Source organism: Syngnathoides biaculeatus, chromosome 9 (genome assembly GCF_019802595.1).
Source record: "Syngnathoides biaculeatus isolate LvHL_M chromosome 9, ASM1980259v1, whole genome shotgun sequence".
NCBI classification, from domain to species: Eukaryota; Metazoa; Chordata; class Actinopteri; order Syngnathiformes; family Syngnathidae; genus Syngnathoides; species Syngnathoides biaculeatus.
Genome location: NC_084648.1, coordinates 32,320,673 through 32,335,916, shown reverse-complemented (window position 1 = coordinate 32,335,916; position 15,244 = coordinate 32,320,673). Strand labels below are relative to the sequence as shown.

At 40.4% G+C, this 15,244-nt stretch overlaps 2 protein-coding genes across 4 annotated transcripts; one reads left to right on the top strand and one right to left on the bottom strand.

The window, feature by feature from the left end:
• Window positions 1–46: 46 nt before the first annotated feature.
• LOC133506021 (uncharacterized) lies at window positions 47–11,483 on the top strand. 3 transcript variants are annotated; one of them, XM_061829713.1, is made up of 7 exons: window positions 47–179; window positions 487–696; window positions 1,583–1,716; window positions 1,808–2,076; window positions 2,184–2,351; window positions 3,660–3,825; window positions 11,347–11,483. In XM_061829713.1, the coding sequence occupies exons 1-6, from the start codon at window positions 117–119 to the stop codon at window positions 3,785–3,787; spliced, it is 972 nt and encodes a 323-aa protein (XP_061685697.1). In that variant the 5' UTR covers window positions 47–116; the 3' UTR covers window positions 3,788–3,825; window positions 11,347–11,483. The 3 variants fall into 3 exon arrangements, with proteins under 3 accessions (XP_061685697.1, XP_061685698.1, XP_061685694.1); XM_061829714.1 differs by lacking the exons at window positions 3,660–3,825; window positions 11,347–11,483 and adding an exon at window positions 2,432–2,564; XM_061829710.1 differs by lacking the exon at window positions 11,347–11,483 and having other exon boundaries at window positions 2,184–3,797.
• Window positions 11,088–15,160, bottom strand: LOC133506020 (sialic acid synthase-like). The gene is made up of 6 exons (XM_061829709.1): window positions 14,297–15,160; window positions 13,757–13,972; window positions 13,343–13,442; window positions 12,897–13,051; window positions 12,542–12,808; window positions 11,088–11,476 (listed from the first exon to the last, which is right to left on the bottom strand). Exons 1-6 carry the CDS (start codon window positions 14,426–14,428, stop codon window positions 11,285–11,287), a joined length of 1,062 nt encoding a protein of 353 aa, XP_061685693.1. The 5' UTR covers window positions 14,429–15,160; the 3' UTR covers window positions 11,088–11,284.
• Window positions 15,161–15,244: the final 84 nt, after the last annotated feature.

Here is a 15,244-nt window from a genome sequence, read left to right as displayed (position 1 = left end):
ATCAGGGTAAAACGGCATTGAGTGCACGACACGCGACACCATCGCTGGGAAGAGGTACAAGTTGTAGGGAGTATTTCGCGCCATTAGGACACGCTGTCATTATTCACTGCAACATCATGCCGCGGTGTTTACACTGCAAGCAGACAGAAAGTGGGAACACCAATTGTCAACCTTTGGAGGTAAGGACTACACTTAATGCTCTAAGAATATTAACGTTCAAATAGATACGTTTACATTGTGATAGCTAATTAACTGGATGCACTTTGCTATGCATATGGCCGTTTGCGAAAATGCATGTTTTCTTCAGAAACCAAATATAGTTTCCTTGCAGGATTTAGGTATTATTGTGCCATGATTGAAGTGTGTCAAATAGAAACTATGATTTAATTGTGTTTGATGGGCTATGGATGGTCGTAGAGATGGATGTTTAATCTATTGAGGTAATGTTCGTGTTGTAACTTTAGCTATTCTTTTTTTTTCTTCCAGAAACTGCTACCTGAGGGCTATGAACATTTAGTCTGCACGTATCAAAACATTGCTGAAGGACAATTTAGGGCCCAAATTAAATTAAGAATTACTACCGAAGACGAGGTACACAAATGGCTGGAAGATTTCCAATCATCCTCCCTGCTGACATGGAGGAAGTCTAAAACATATCCACAGCACTTACACACAGGAGGTCAGAACGCCTACAGGGTAAGTTTTGCCTTAAACTATGAACATACCTGCATGTATTTCTCTCGCCGATGTAATCATTTAGGGCAATTAAACATCCTTGGAAATCACAGATTCATCGAGGCTCCCACATCAAATAAGTACATAGGTTACAGCTATTATTGATATACTGTTATTACATACAATCAGGTTTCAATAATTTAAATCCAATAAAGTACTTGTAGAAAAATGTTTTAATAGAGACTTCACAATTGTATATTGTATATTTATGTGGGTTTGCACAGATAATATTACCCTTCATATAATTTACCTTGTTTGATACATTATGGCTGTTGACTGAAAAATACAATTGAGCTGTTCAACAGAAGGGAAATGAATTTTTTTTTTACATTTTACAAATTGGCAACCATGCTGCAGTAAATAGTGGGGGGAATTACTTTTGAATGCATCAACCTTTTCTCAATAAATATGTTTCCAATCATACTATTCACACAATATTAGTATTATATTAGTAAAACACTTCAAGAGTGAGAGGGGCCCGCATATGTCTTTATGTATGGATCATTTCCTAATTAGACGTATTTATGACAACAATATGTTCAGATATGGGCTAAATATGCATGACCTCAGGGATCTCCATATATTTGCATAAAGGGGAATCCTACATTTTCGTCAGTGAGTCAGAGTGATGTCAGAGCAGTGATCTGACAGTCATGCCAAAACAGTTGGCGTGACGGACACACAGACACACAAGCTCTGCACGTTTTAAACAGCGACCTTCGGTCACGACGAATGGTGCAGTTTTGAGGTGGAAACATCATGGCATGTAGGCGTTTCTCATCACATGTCCCTAGTGCGCAGCCAGTTTGTTTAAATGTACATTCATTGTAATTCCCTTGTGTCTAAGGTGGATTTGAGATGTCATCACAAATGTGGTTCAAATTCGAAAGCTGTTCCAAAAAAGACCAAAAACACATCATGTTGTGCCACGATGTACTTGGTCCTGAAACGGGAAATGCATAGTAAAAACAGATTGTCGAGGTAAGATGGGGAACTGAAACTAGGCACTGAAAAGGTCTAACACTTGGAAAATGTTTGTTTACTGATCTATGCATTATGTGTTCTCATGTAGGTCTCAGGATCCTCACATCAAGGATGGCTACCTATTTAATATCAATCTCAGACATGAGCACAATCACCGACTGTTTTGCTCTGCTTCTATGAAGAGGCGAGACGTCTCATCGGAGACCATCGACAAACTTAAACTGCTCTTTGAGAGTGGCCATTCCCCTTCCGCAGCACTGGAAACGATCAAGCATGACCTACAGGATCAGGAAGGCAACGATTCTCAGGGGGAGAGCATAGATGAGGCCCCTTCAACTGGCAGCTCTAAAACCTCAGGTCAGTGACAATGGTATGCCAATATGTTATAGTGATGTTCCTTTTTTTTTTTATAACAATCAAGGCTATTGATCAGATATAATTGGTGTTCTGTGTTTTTCCCAAAGGCACATCATCTGGAGAAGGCCTGAAGGCAGGTTTGCAGCAGTTCTACAGAACAATGACAAAAAAACTGGAACATGACCCTGAAAACTTCACAGCTCCAATTCGTGCCTTTCTGGAAATCAGCAGCAAAATGAATGATAGCGCCATCATATCCGCTCTGCATTGTTTTGGTAAGGTGCCACAGGTCAAATCTGTCATGATATCGGCAGTCTTCAAAAATGATAGGCGTACAACCAACTGCCATTGCCAGAAGAAAGGCAGCAGTCGATGGGAGACGAGCTTTGATTCCTGGGCGACCCCCCAAATCCTCAAGAGAGGAGCATCAGGATACAAAGGAGAATCGGAAGAAAAGTGCACCTCATTCCCTGGCCAAATGTGTAGATGACAACACATGTCTTGGTGGTCATCACTAATGTTACTGGCTTCCATTTTCTTGAGCTTTTGTATTTGTTCAGAAAGTTCATAAAGTTGCCTAATAGCACATGATTACCTGAAAGAAGAGGTGCTCCTAACTTTTGAAGCAGCTCAGGTCCTGTTTGGAGGCCCTGTTTTAAAAACAAACGCTCAAAATCATTTGATAATAAACATCTTGTATTGTGAAAACTGCATTCTGGCGATAATTGTGGTGGTGGTGGTAGTGATGATGATGATGATAATAATGAAATGAGATCTACACTATTTAAACTAGCTACACATGCAGTGTGTATATTATGTGGTGTGGTTGTAGTCTATATTCCATTATCCTCAAAGACATTACTCATGCACTGTGCATAAGTATGGCCAATTAATTTACATGATTGCATGATTACATGTATGTGGCCTATGAGATCTAGGAAAATATAAAAAATATTTGTATTGGACATTCATGAAACGGTTAAAAGGACATTTCAGAGTGTTATAAGGAAACAGTACAATGATTAAGCAGAATTTGTTATGGGCTGATACATTCATGATATGAAAGACAACAAAGTGCATTATTAGGTTTTGGGCTGTGAGTGATTCTAGCCTATTATCCAGCGATTTTTGTTCTTAAAGTAATTGCAGTAGCAGCTGTGTACCTTTCATGACAGAAACGCATCTAAGTGTATTTTGGGGTTTACAGTGATTATAATCATTCTAACTGCAATGATGCATTTTGATGTGTTTGCTGTCATGAAAGGTGCTATTGTACTGCTGCTACTACTATTACTACTAATAATAATCATAATAAAATTTGCCAGAAAATATATATTTTTTCTCTACTGTTACTCTAGCTACTATTACTATAAAATAAGGCAAAAATAAATATATGACGAATTTATTGATTATTATTAGTAGTAGTAGTAGTAGTAATAGTAGTAGCAGCAGTGGTAGTATAGCACCTTGCGTGACAGCAAACACAACTCAAAGTGCGGCAGCATTAATGCGTTTAGGGCTGTGATAATCATATTATCCATTGGTTTGTAATAGCGCGGATAATCAATATGATTTTCTTTCAGCCACCGAAGGAGGCGCACTCGAGGTAAAAGCGAGGTACTTTGCAGGGACCAATCAAATGGCTCGGGGGCGCGGTTTTCCCCTGATCGTCCTAGGAAAAGAAAACTCGCGTGCGGTGAGCTGGAGATGATCAACGACCGGAAGCGTTTTGCCGCCACACTTCGACGGGTGAGTATGTACACTCAGGAATGACCGCCAGCCAAACGCTGGCCACTGTAGACAGCCAACCGTTCACGCTTACATTAACAACAATGACAATAACGTGCATGTTTTGGAATGTGGGAGGCAGCACACGACCTGGATCTTCGTCCTCATGTTCTTCCCCCATAGATGACTGAGACGTTCAGCTGAAGTCGGGAGTGGGTTCTTGTTTGTTTAAGCGGGTTGCGGGTTCCAGTCTAACAGGTCTTCATGGCCATTCTTTTAACGCTGGTGGAAAACCACACACAGAGTAAGGCTTGTTTATTTAAGCAGCGTCATTTGAACAGCTGTTTTGTCTTGATGAGACCACCTTAAGCAAATCTATATAACAGCACGTCTGAAGTACAGAGTGTGATTTCCACGCCATCGAGACTTCCCAAGGTGACGTTTCTTGAATGCAGATTTGTCACCAATCGTTCAATTAATGTTAACTGGGCTCCCAGTTTAGTTTAATGTAATGTAATGTGATAAGTGAGTGTTCGGTTAAATCTGCAAAAGTTCATTTCTTATTAAATTCCCCATTTATAAATCTTACTCATTCCTCATGCTCCCAAAAAACTAGTAATTCAAGCCAAAGTGTGAAGGCAGCATGAATTTGCAGAGGACAGCAGTGTAGAGTTGCAGTCATGTATATTAGAAGCAAAGCAAATTTATTTGTACAGCGCATTTCATATACAAGGTAACTCAATGCGTTTTGCATGTTTAAAAGCCTTTAAGTACATAAAAAACACATTTGAAAAAGTACAATTAAAATAGCTTTTCGTGCAAGAAATATCATTGAAAAGTGGAAGTACTCAAAAACGCATGAGAAAAAATTTGAAATCACTCACACTTGGGGCTGACGTCACCTCTGTTGGCAATTTATTCCACTTTTTGCAGCATAACGGCTGAATGCTGCTTCACCATGTTTGCTTTAGACTCTGGACTCCATTATTAAACCTGCGTCACTCGACCTCTGAGCCCTACTTGGTTAGTATTCCATTAGCATTTCTTTCATGTAATCAAGACCGAAAGCATTTAGTGATTTATAGACCAGTCACTTTAACTTTAAAATCTATTCTAAAACTGAATGCAAGCCGGTGTAAAAACTTTAGAATTGGAGTTATATGACCACTTGGTTCTGGTCACAACCTGAGTTGCAACATGCTGAATGGGCTGCCGTTATTTAATGTTCTTTTTGGGGAGCCGAGTCAGAAGACCATTACAATGGTCAAGTCTACTTAAAATAAAAGCATCGGTAAGCTTCTTGTGGTGTGTTTAAAATATGCAAGCCTTCATTCTCGACATGTTCTTCAGATGGTAAAAGCAGTTTTAGTATTTGATTAGTTATGACTGTTGAAGGTCAGGTCGGAATCATATCAGAACACAAAGGTTTCAGACTTGGTCTTTTTTTTTTTTTTTTTTTTTTTTAAGATAATGCATTCAGGTATTAACTAATAGCAATTCTCTTTATTGCCAAAAAGGATTGTCTCAGGTTTATTGTGGTTTAGTTGGAAGAAAATTTGGGCTCATCCAGGTATTTATTTGCTTTAGACAGTGGCACAAGACCTCAATTGAACTGTAGTTATCTGGAGACACAACTACATATAACCGTCATCTGCATAGTTATGATAGAACTAAAGTTCTGTGAAATTTGACCTCAGGATAGCATATACAGGCTGAACAGGATGGGTCCTACAACTGACCCTTGAGGAACCCCATATGTCATTGCCATTTGTTCAGTTTGAGCAGCTTTTGCTTCCGGTCCTCAAACTGGTAGCAGTTTAAATAGGAGGCTCTGGCCAGGCCGATAGTAATTCAATAAATCCTGCTGAATTTGAACTGAATGTTGTGAATACTTGACGTGGGACGCTCCTGGCGATGACTTCAGTGGACTAAAATCACCATCTGTGCAATCTTAGTACCCACGTCTTGCAAATCCTACGTATCGTATACAACGAGGATTGTGAGTTCACAAGAAGTTGGGCGAGTGGAAACGTCAACTTAAACTTGCTTATCGGCCTAGTAATCCTTAGCTTAGCTTGCTAACAACAAGACGCGTTTGTGATCTATTCGTTGATTTTGAAGAAACATCAAACATGGATTCAACCAACTACTAGAGTGAGAGGCATTGTGGTTTGAATGTCTTCCATCCCCATATCCTTTATATTTTCACACAGGTAGTATGTGATTTGTGTACTTTGTGTGCTGACTGTGTTTATGTGATTGCTTTCATTTGACCTTAACTTTAACATAGCTTAGGTAGTATGTGAATTGTGTATCTTATGTGCTGACTTTGTTTATTTCATTGCTTCTTCTTTTTGACTATCTGCAGCCCGTTCAGCAGCACAATATTGTGCTACCTGTAGCCCAGTCCAATGCAGATGTGCCAATGCAGAAGTGGCGTAAAACTGTGCCAAACATATTAGCGTTCATCACACGAATTCCATAACGGTTAGGTCGTGGCCCGGGCTTCCTACGCCCGCCAATGAAAATGTTAATCTGCAAGGCGTAGGTAGAAATTTAGATAATGTAGGTCGAAAAACAAAAAAAGAGGAGGAATACAGCTTCGTCGACAGAAAAAGAAGAGGAATGCACAGACCATACAACTGTGTGGAGGGACTTTGAATGTTGGGACAATGACAGGAAAAGCTCAGGAGTTAGTTGATATGATGATTAGGAGAAAGGTTGATATATTGTGCATCCAAGAAAGCAAGTGGAAAGGGTGTAAGGCTAGAAGTTTAGGAGCAGGGTTTAAATTATTTTATCATGGAGTAGATGGGAAGAAAAATGGAGTTTGGGTTATTTTAAAGGAAGAGCTGGCTAAAAATGTCCTGGAGGTGAAAAGAGTATCAGATCGAGTGATGATGATGAAATTTGAAATTGATGTAGTTATGAAGTTATGTGTATAAGTTATGTATAATGTGGTTAGCGGCTATGCCCCACAGGTAGGATGTGACCTTGAGATGAAAGAATTTTTGGTAGGAACTAGACAAAGTAGTCCTGAGCATCCCAGAGGGTGAGGGAGTTGTGATTGGTACAGATTTCAATGGACATTTTGGCGAAGGAAAGAGGGGCGATGAAGAAGTCATGGATAAGTGCGGCATCCAGCAGAGGAACTTTGAGGGTCAGATGGTGGTGGACTTTGCAAAAAGGATGGCGTTAGCAGTGGTGAACACTTATTTCCAGAAGAGAGAGGAACATAGCGTGACCTCCAAGAGTGAAGGTAGATTATATCTTGTGCAGACAGGCAGGAGAGTACTTGGGGTGTCTTCTGATAGGAAAGCGGAGAAGGAGACTTGGTGGTGGCCCCCAAAATACAGGAAGTCATCCAAGGAAAGAGATTAGTGAAGAAGAAGTGGGACAATGGAGAGTACTGAGGAGAGGCGTAAGAAATACATTGAGATGCGTCATAGGGAAAAGGTAGCGGTGCTAAACAGCTAAAGGCTAAACAAGGCACATGACGACATGTACACCAGGTTGGATACAAAAGAAGGAGGAAACAATCTCTACAGATTGGCCAGGTAGAGGGCTATAGATGGGAAGGATGTGCAGCAAGTCAAGGTGATCAAGAATAGCGATGGAAATATGTTGACTGGTGCCAGTAGTGTGGTAAGTAGATGGAAAGAGTACTTTGACAAGTTAATGAATGAAGAAAATGGGAGAGAAGGTAGTGTAGAAGAGGCAAGTGTGAATGACTGGGAATTGGCAATGATTAGTCAGGGGAAAGATAGAAGGGGACTGAATAGAATGAAAAATGTTAAGACAGTTGGTCCCACATACCAGTGGAGGTATGGAAGCAATTTGGTGACGTGGCTGTGGAGTTTTTGACCAACTTATTCAATAGAATACTAGCGGGAGAGAAAATGCCAGAAGAATGGAGGAAAAGTGTGCTACTCCCCATTTGTAAGAACGAAGGCAATGTTCAGAACTGTGGAAACTACAGAGGAATAAAGATGATGAGCCACACAATGACATTATGGGAAAGAGTAGTGGAGGCCAGACTCAGGACGGAAGTAAGTATCCGCGAGCAACAGTATGGTTTCATGCCTAGAAAGAGTACCACAGATGTATTATTTGCCTTAAGGATGCTTGTGGAAAAGTACAGTAAAGGTCAGAAGGAGCTACATTGTATCTTTGTAGACCGAGAGAAAGCCAATGACAGAGTACCAAGAGAGGAACTATGGTACTGCATGCGCAAGTCTGATGTGGCGGAGGAATATGTATGAGGGCAGCAGAACAGCAGTGAGATATGCCGTAGATGTGTCAGAAGAATTTAAGGTGGCGGTGGGACTGTATCAGGGTTCTGCGCTGAGCCCCTTCATGTTTGCGGTTGTAATGGATAGGCTGACAGATGAGGTTAGACTGGAATCCCCTTGGACCATAATGTTCGCATATGATATTCTGATCTGCAGTGAAAGCAGGAAGCAGGCGGAGGAACAATTAAAAACATGGAGGTACACACTGGAAGGGAAAGGAATGAAGATTAGCCAAAGTAAAACAGAATATATGTGCGTGAATGAGAATGGCGGAGGATGAAGAGTGAAGCTCCAGGGAGAGAGATAACAAGGGTGGAAGACTTCAAATACTTGGGGTCAACCATACAGAGTAATTAAGAGTGTGGTATAGAGGTGAAGTCCAAGCGGCGTGGAACAGTTGGCGAAAGGTGTCTGGTGTTCTATGTGACAGAAGTGTCGCCGCTAGGATGAAGGACAAAGTTTATAAAACAGTGGTGAGCTGTACATGGTGTACGGATTAGAGACGGTGGCACTGAAGAAACAACAGGAAGCAGAACTGGAGGTAGCAGACATGAAGATGTTGAGGTTCTCGCTCGGAGTGATCAGGTTGGATAGGATTAAAAATGAGCTCACGAGAGGTACAGCCAAAGTTGCATGTTTTGGAGAAAAGGTTTGAGAGAGCAGACTTCGATGGTGTGGACATGTCCAGAGGCAAGAGAGTGAGTATATTGGTAGAAGGGTGCTGAGGATGGAGCTGCCAGGCAAAAGAGCGAGAGGAAGACCAAAGAAAAGGTTGATGGATGTGGTGAGAGGGAGGACTGTGCGTGTTAGAGAGGAAGATGCACGAGATAGGCTTAGTTGGAAAAAGATGACTGACACGCTGTGGCGACCCCTAACGGGACAAGTCGAAAGAAAAAGATTTGTTGAGATTGAGCAATTCAGCATTTTTGGTTACAAAGTAGCTCCTTTCCTGCAGGTAGTACCTAAACCATTTGTTGAACGTTCTGTTTAATCCAACCCACATTTCCAACAGGTTTAGGAGTATATTATGATCTACAGTATCAAAAGCTGTACTGAGATCAATAAGGACCAAAATTGACACCTTTCCTGAGTCTGTCTTCAACCTTACATCATTCAGCACTTTGATAAGAGTAGATACTATACTGTGAGGAGTTTGGAAACCTGATTGAAATGTGTCAAAAAGTCCGTTTAAATTCAAGAAATTGCTGAGTTGATTAAAAATAATTTTGTCAACAATTTGAGAGGGATTAGAGATGGGTCTATAATTTGATAACACAGAAGCGTCCAGTTTTTTTAGAAGAGGCTTAACAGCAGCTACTTTCAGGGCTTTAGGAAACGCGCCAGACTGAAGTGAGCCATCAGTTATTTGTTGCAAATCACCTAGCACAGATTTCACAATAGTTTTGACAAAGTCAGATGGTTTTGAGTCAAGACCGCTCGTTGATGGTTTCAGCTACTGAAGAATTTTCGCTAGCTTTTTGGTCAACTGTATCAAATTCTGACATGGTAATAGAGCTTTCCCTGGGTGGCTTCAGATGGAGTATCATTGTATCATTTTGCTTATTTGTGCTGATATTTAACCTGATGGATTGTATTATTTCACAAAAATAACAGGCAAACTCATCATATTTATCATTTATTACTCAAAGTTAACATGCTCTGTTGTGGGGACTGGTGTAAGCATGTCATGTTAGTTTGGCATACATTGAAACTCATTCTATCTGCATACATAAATAAAATACAAGCATCTGTCTATTATTGTACAATCTGATGTAAACGTACTACACAGCATCTTTCACCTAATAAATATAGACTACGGATGTCCCGCCCGAAGTTTTGTCCGATAATAATTGACTAATTTTGTATTATGGAATCCAATAAAATGATTGACCGAGTGATAACAATATCATACTGAGAACAATAATCAGGTAGGTATGAGAAAAACTGACCAGTTATTAACCAGAGGGTTGCATAAAATAACTGCTGTGCACGTCTTGACCTCTGAGGGGCAGTGTGTTGCATGCAATGGGATACACAGTAACAAAGAAACTAGAACTCATGATCGAATATTATTACACCTCCATTTTCACAGTTTGAAGAATGTATTCCAGAATATCGTTATTTGGCCTCTTTGTTTGTTCACCAATATTCAGTATTTTGGGAAATATAAGTGCCGCAAGTCTGATGCAAAATTTTCATGAGCTCATCAGTGGTGTTTTTCATTCATTGTTAGTTTTGAGTTAGCGTTTTTTTCTGAGCAAAAATGAAGAAATTAAGTCTGTGATGTATTTGAACATCCAGCAGGTGTAATTATTTTATGTAAGTTTGGATTTACAATGAACTGAACCTGGAGTGTCAAATTACTTTCAGGAAGCACATTCAAATGCGCAAACATACACGATATACATAAACATTTCCCTCCATTCACTTACTCAAATAATCTCAGTGAGTTCATCCAAAAATATGTATGTGTCTGTACACATAATAACATAAAACAAGGGGGTGTCAAAGTCCTTTTTTTGATGCGCCACATTGGAGTTACGGACTCCCTCAGAGGCAGTCATGCATCTATAATTGGCTAAATATATCATTACGTATACAGTAGAACCCTTATTTTCGTATACTCTATTTTTTAGAGGATTCTGTTTATACCTCATTTTCTCCAAAAGCTTGTCCTGTTTTTTGGGGGGGGTTTTTTCACATCCGCTTGGTTTTCAGACAGTTGAACACAGTCCGAACACCTAACATATCGGTCTGCCTGCATCAATTCCCCCTCTTCTCGGTGTATTATTAAAAAAGAAAATGATTTGAAATTTTGGCCACGGGACAAATGTATTTACATGGACCACATGAAGTCATGCGGCCATGAGTGTGACACCTGTGAATGTTTACTCATCCATCTCTTCTCTTTTTCTCCTATCTTGGTCATGGTCGCAGGGTATAAAAGTCCATCTGTTCTGTCTTCTGGGAAATAAGGGCACAGTAGCAGACTTTTTTTGTTTTCAATCTTCATTTAATGCATACAAATGATCAAACCAGCAATGAATTTGTATAGTGAGCAATGATCATAATCATGAAGCAAATTTGTATAATCCATTCTCCTTTTTGTGAAATTGGGAATTAACTTTTGACTCCTGGGCAATCAATACAATAATGTGTGTTCGTCTGTAGCTCGTTTTTGACAATCGCTACAGGCCGTCCACCACCTCTGGGATGACGCTCTCATCTTCACCCACGTCTTCTTTTACAGACTTGCCAACCAGCCGGTAGATGTCTTCAGCCGCGACACCCATGGGCTCGGCCACCTTCACTGCCAACATGTCCAGACTCAGGACGGTTCCTTTGGGGATCTTCACCTTGGCCACCACAGACTTCCCCAGCTGGAGAAAAAGGAGCAGGTAATAATTTTTTCCTTTTGTAGGCGAACGAATGTTACTCTTTTAGCAACCTAGTATTCATCAAGTAAAAGACTGTGGAGACAGACCAAAAATTACAGATGTAATGTTCTTGTTGGTTTCGGAGTATTATCAATGGTGTTCACTGTGTTCTTACAAGAAAGCATTGATATTCAAGGTTAAGGATGTCCCTTTGCTTGTACATTTTTTCATCAATATAATTAAAGCTCTGCTGAAAAAACAAGAGGATAAAACTGTGTAGGCATGACGACTCAAATAGAGAAAATGGCATTCAAGTAGTTATTGGTTGACTGCAGAGGCGAAGCAAGCTGAGTGAAGGTGTGTGGGACGTGTCGCTGTTCTACCCTGCCAATGTTGAATAGCCACATGCTCAAAAAAAGGCAATAACATTGGGAAAAGTGGACCAATTTTTTCTTCCACATGTGGCTGTTGCGGAAAAACCTTTAGAAGAGTCACCTTTTATTGTCACGAGCAAGCACACAAAATGCCCTGAGTCCAAGGGATGTTGGCACATGATCCAGTCGGGGTCTTGAAACTAGCTCCTCCACGGTGGAAGATGATGATGATCTTAACTAACTTATTGTAGCTATTTAATCCTTTCCAATTTATCCGTACTGTTTTCCCCTTCAGGTTTGTTGGTTGCTTCTTCCTTTTACTCTGTTTCTAGTTGGAGTGCTTGAGAGTTGTAATTACTGCTGTGTGTTCTTTTTTTTGTTTAATTCTGATTTCTCTTCACGATATGTCACTAAGCTGCTAATTCAGTTCTATTGACAATTCCATTAACATTGTACACATTGGCTCCTTCTCCCAACTCGAATCCCTCTCCAAGGGTCTGTTTGAGGGTTTTTTTTTTTTTTTTTGGAAAGCCTCGCTTGCATCGCTTACTGCTTCCACATATGGTTGGTTTCAATGTTTGAAGTGCATAGTTCTACACATGCTCAATTTGTCAAGTGCCATGAGCTCACTTCTGTTGGGAATTGGCACTACAAAATAAAATACATAATATTTATTGAGCTAACAATGTCTCACCTTTCTATGGAATGGCACCTCGCAGGGCAGCCTCTTCTTGACGCCACTTCCCAGTGCCGTCTCCACGAGTCGGATGGAACGAATCATCTCAGCCAGTTCAGCGGGCTCCAGAGACCCTGCGTGGTCACTTCCCCTCCAGGTCTTTTCGAGTGTGACGTGACGCTCTATGACCTTAGCCCCAAGGGCAACAGCTGCCACTGAAATACTGATTCCAGGCTCGTGGCCAGAATAACCAATTGGGATATCGGGAAATTCTTTCTGGAATTCCTGTGAAAACAAGTGGTCATAAGATAAAGCATGCTTCTACCGCGTCGTTTCATCATATTGTAGTATTTTTCTCGCCCTCTCTATTTACTGTGATCACTCTGAGGTTGACATCCTTAGGCTCAAGAGGGTAAGTGCTGGTACACTGCAGGATGACAAAGTATTGGTTGTGCTCTTTCACCGTCTTGTACACCCGACGCATCGTCTCGATGGATTGCATCCCACTGGACACCACCATGGGACGTCCTGACACACAAAAGAGAGGTTTGTCTAATATGCATAGAATAGAACGTTCTGTGTGATTTTAGCGTTGGGCTGATTTTGCACCACCTGGATCAGTTTACAATCCACATGTATTAAGTCACATACCAAAATGCTTAAATAAAACACTATACTCACAAGATGTGCTAAATGTATTCATGTATATTCATGGTTCTGTGAACTCAGCTTGTGACGGCTTAAGAAGCTACAAAAGCTCTGAAAGCCAGCGTCAGAGATGTAAACTGCAGCACCTTGAAATCTAAGCAAAGCAATCACCTTTCTTGGCAGCCTTTTCCAGGTAGGGGAAGTTGTTAGTGTCTCCTGAGCCCACTTTGAAGAAAGGCACTTTTATCTCATGGAGGAACTCGACTGCCATCTACAAGTGCAATTGTTCAGGTGAAACTTCATTTTCAAACCTTGTGCCACTTTAAAGAAATAATTCTGTTGACCATAATTATATATTCAGACCAATGAAAAGATTTTAAAAATGAAAGAGGTAGGACAGGAAGAAGCATAGTGTATTAAGACCTGCCCTCTTTTGTAGGAATACAAATAAGTGAAGTTTCCCACAGAAATTTCTTATTTATATATGAATAAAAATGCAATGTTATTTTGTCATCAGCTTTATTCAATTGTCGAGGTAACTTGTAAGTCTCAAAAGCTGCAAGTCGATGGCTGCAATTGCGCTACCTCATCCATCCCTGAGGCAGTGAAGAAGATGCCCACTTCCTTGGCATACTTCTGCAGCTCCCTGAACTGCTCATGGCTGAACTCCAGGTGGCGCTTGTGTTCACCATATGTTTCCCCCCACGAGTTTTTAGTCTTGTAAGGACGCTCTAAAGCACGTTTGTTAAACTTGTACTCCAGCTCACTCTTCTGGAACTTGGCGCAATCGGCACCGCAGTCCTGTCAAAAGTAAGTACAAGTACGTTTGGAATAGAGGAGACATGGTTTCTTTTGTTAGGTTTTTTTTTGTTTTTTACATTCACAATACTTATAATGATTATAGCATCATTTTTTTCTTTATTTTTTTTTAATTATGCTCAGCAGGCTTGGTTCCTGATCATATAGTATCAGAGATGAAATAACTTGTCCTCTCCGTAATGTATAAAGCTACAAAAATCAACTACATATTATTTTAAAATGATACATTGCCAATTATGTTACTTGTTGCAATCGACAGTGAAAGATGTATGGTAAAATGAAAACAGAAAATGAGTCACTTATTACCTTTGCCATTTTGATCATTTTCTTGGCTATCTCAATGTCTCCCTGGTGGTTTTGTCCAATTTCAGCGATAACAAAACATGGATGATCCCCTCCGATCATCCTACCTGGGCACAGCTCAAACATTAAAGGCATGTTGTTCTTACCGAACGAGTTTGAGGCCAAGCCTGAGACAGAGACGGGTTATCTCGAAACGAATTCGAGATGTTCCTTTGCCGAAGGAGGACGCAATGCGTAGTAATTCCCTATTTAAACCTGCAATGGGCGTAGCTATGATTTCCTTTCGGAGGTGTGTGTGTGTGTGTGGGGGGGGGGGTGTTAAGTTCCCCGGTTTTGTTTTCACAAACAGCTTTTTCGATCAGAATAGTTTCTGTCGTTGTCACGCTCATGGATTATTGGATAAAATCCGCAACGCAAAAATGGAGAAGCTCGGGCAGTATTACCCAAACCTCAAATGGGATGATATATAAATAATTACATCAAAAACACAAATGGGATGATAAGATTTTCAGAGTTTGAGGTAGGCATAAGTCATCCATACTCATTTTAGTGACAACTGAAGGCAGTTTTCAGACACTGAGCAACGTTAATCTTTTTCTCCTTTATGAGGGTTTAGCCACCACAAAATTTGTAAGATCAGCGTACTTGTTTCTAAATGGAATGTATTAAAATGATTCAACTTAAATCTTGTCACTTGCCACCATCTTATCTGCTCCGCTGTGTTTGAACTTTTGGCTTTATCAGTTTTTTTTCACAAGTGCTGTGGTGCTTTGATTATCCTCAGGTATCATGTTATTGGACATAAACTGTACTTTGCCTCACGATCGAGTACAATGCAACTGTAGATTTCTTACTCGTCTTCTAGAGCCACCCAGTCAGCAGCATTCCTGAGCTCGTATTGTATTTGTATTTTGTCTTTACATACATGCACTGGTCAGTTAGCAGCTTCCT

Excerpts from the sequence above, each read along its gene's own strand:
- LOC133506021 (XM_061829710.1), top strand. The coding sequence starts at position 117 with ATGCCGCGGTGTTTACACTGCAAGCAGACAGAAAGTGGGAACACCAAT. Across the intron at positions 180-486 it reads CCAATTGTCAACCTTTGGAG|AAACTGCTACCTGAGGGCTA; the intron begins GTAAGGACTACA and ends TTTTTCTTCCAG. Across the intron at positions 697-1,582 it reads GAGGTCAGAACGCCTACAGG|GTGGATTTGAGATGTCATCA; the intron begins GTAAGTTTTGCC and ends CTTGTGTCTAAG.
- LOC133506020 (XM_061829709.1), bottom strand. The coding sequence starts at position 14,428 with ATGCCTTTAATGTTTGAGCTGTGCCCAGGTAGGATGATCGGAGGGGAT. Across the intron at positions 13,973-14,296 it reads AAATGATCAAAATGGCAAAG|GACTGCGGTGCCGATTGCGC; the intron begins GTAATAAGTGAC and ends TACTTTTGACAG. Across the intron at positions 13,052-13,342 it reads GGAAAAGGCTGCCAAGAAAG|GACGTCCCATGGTGGTGTCC; the intron begins GTGATTGCTTTG and ends TTTGTGTGTCAG.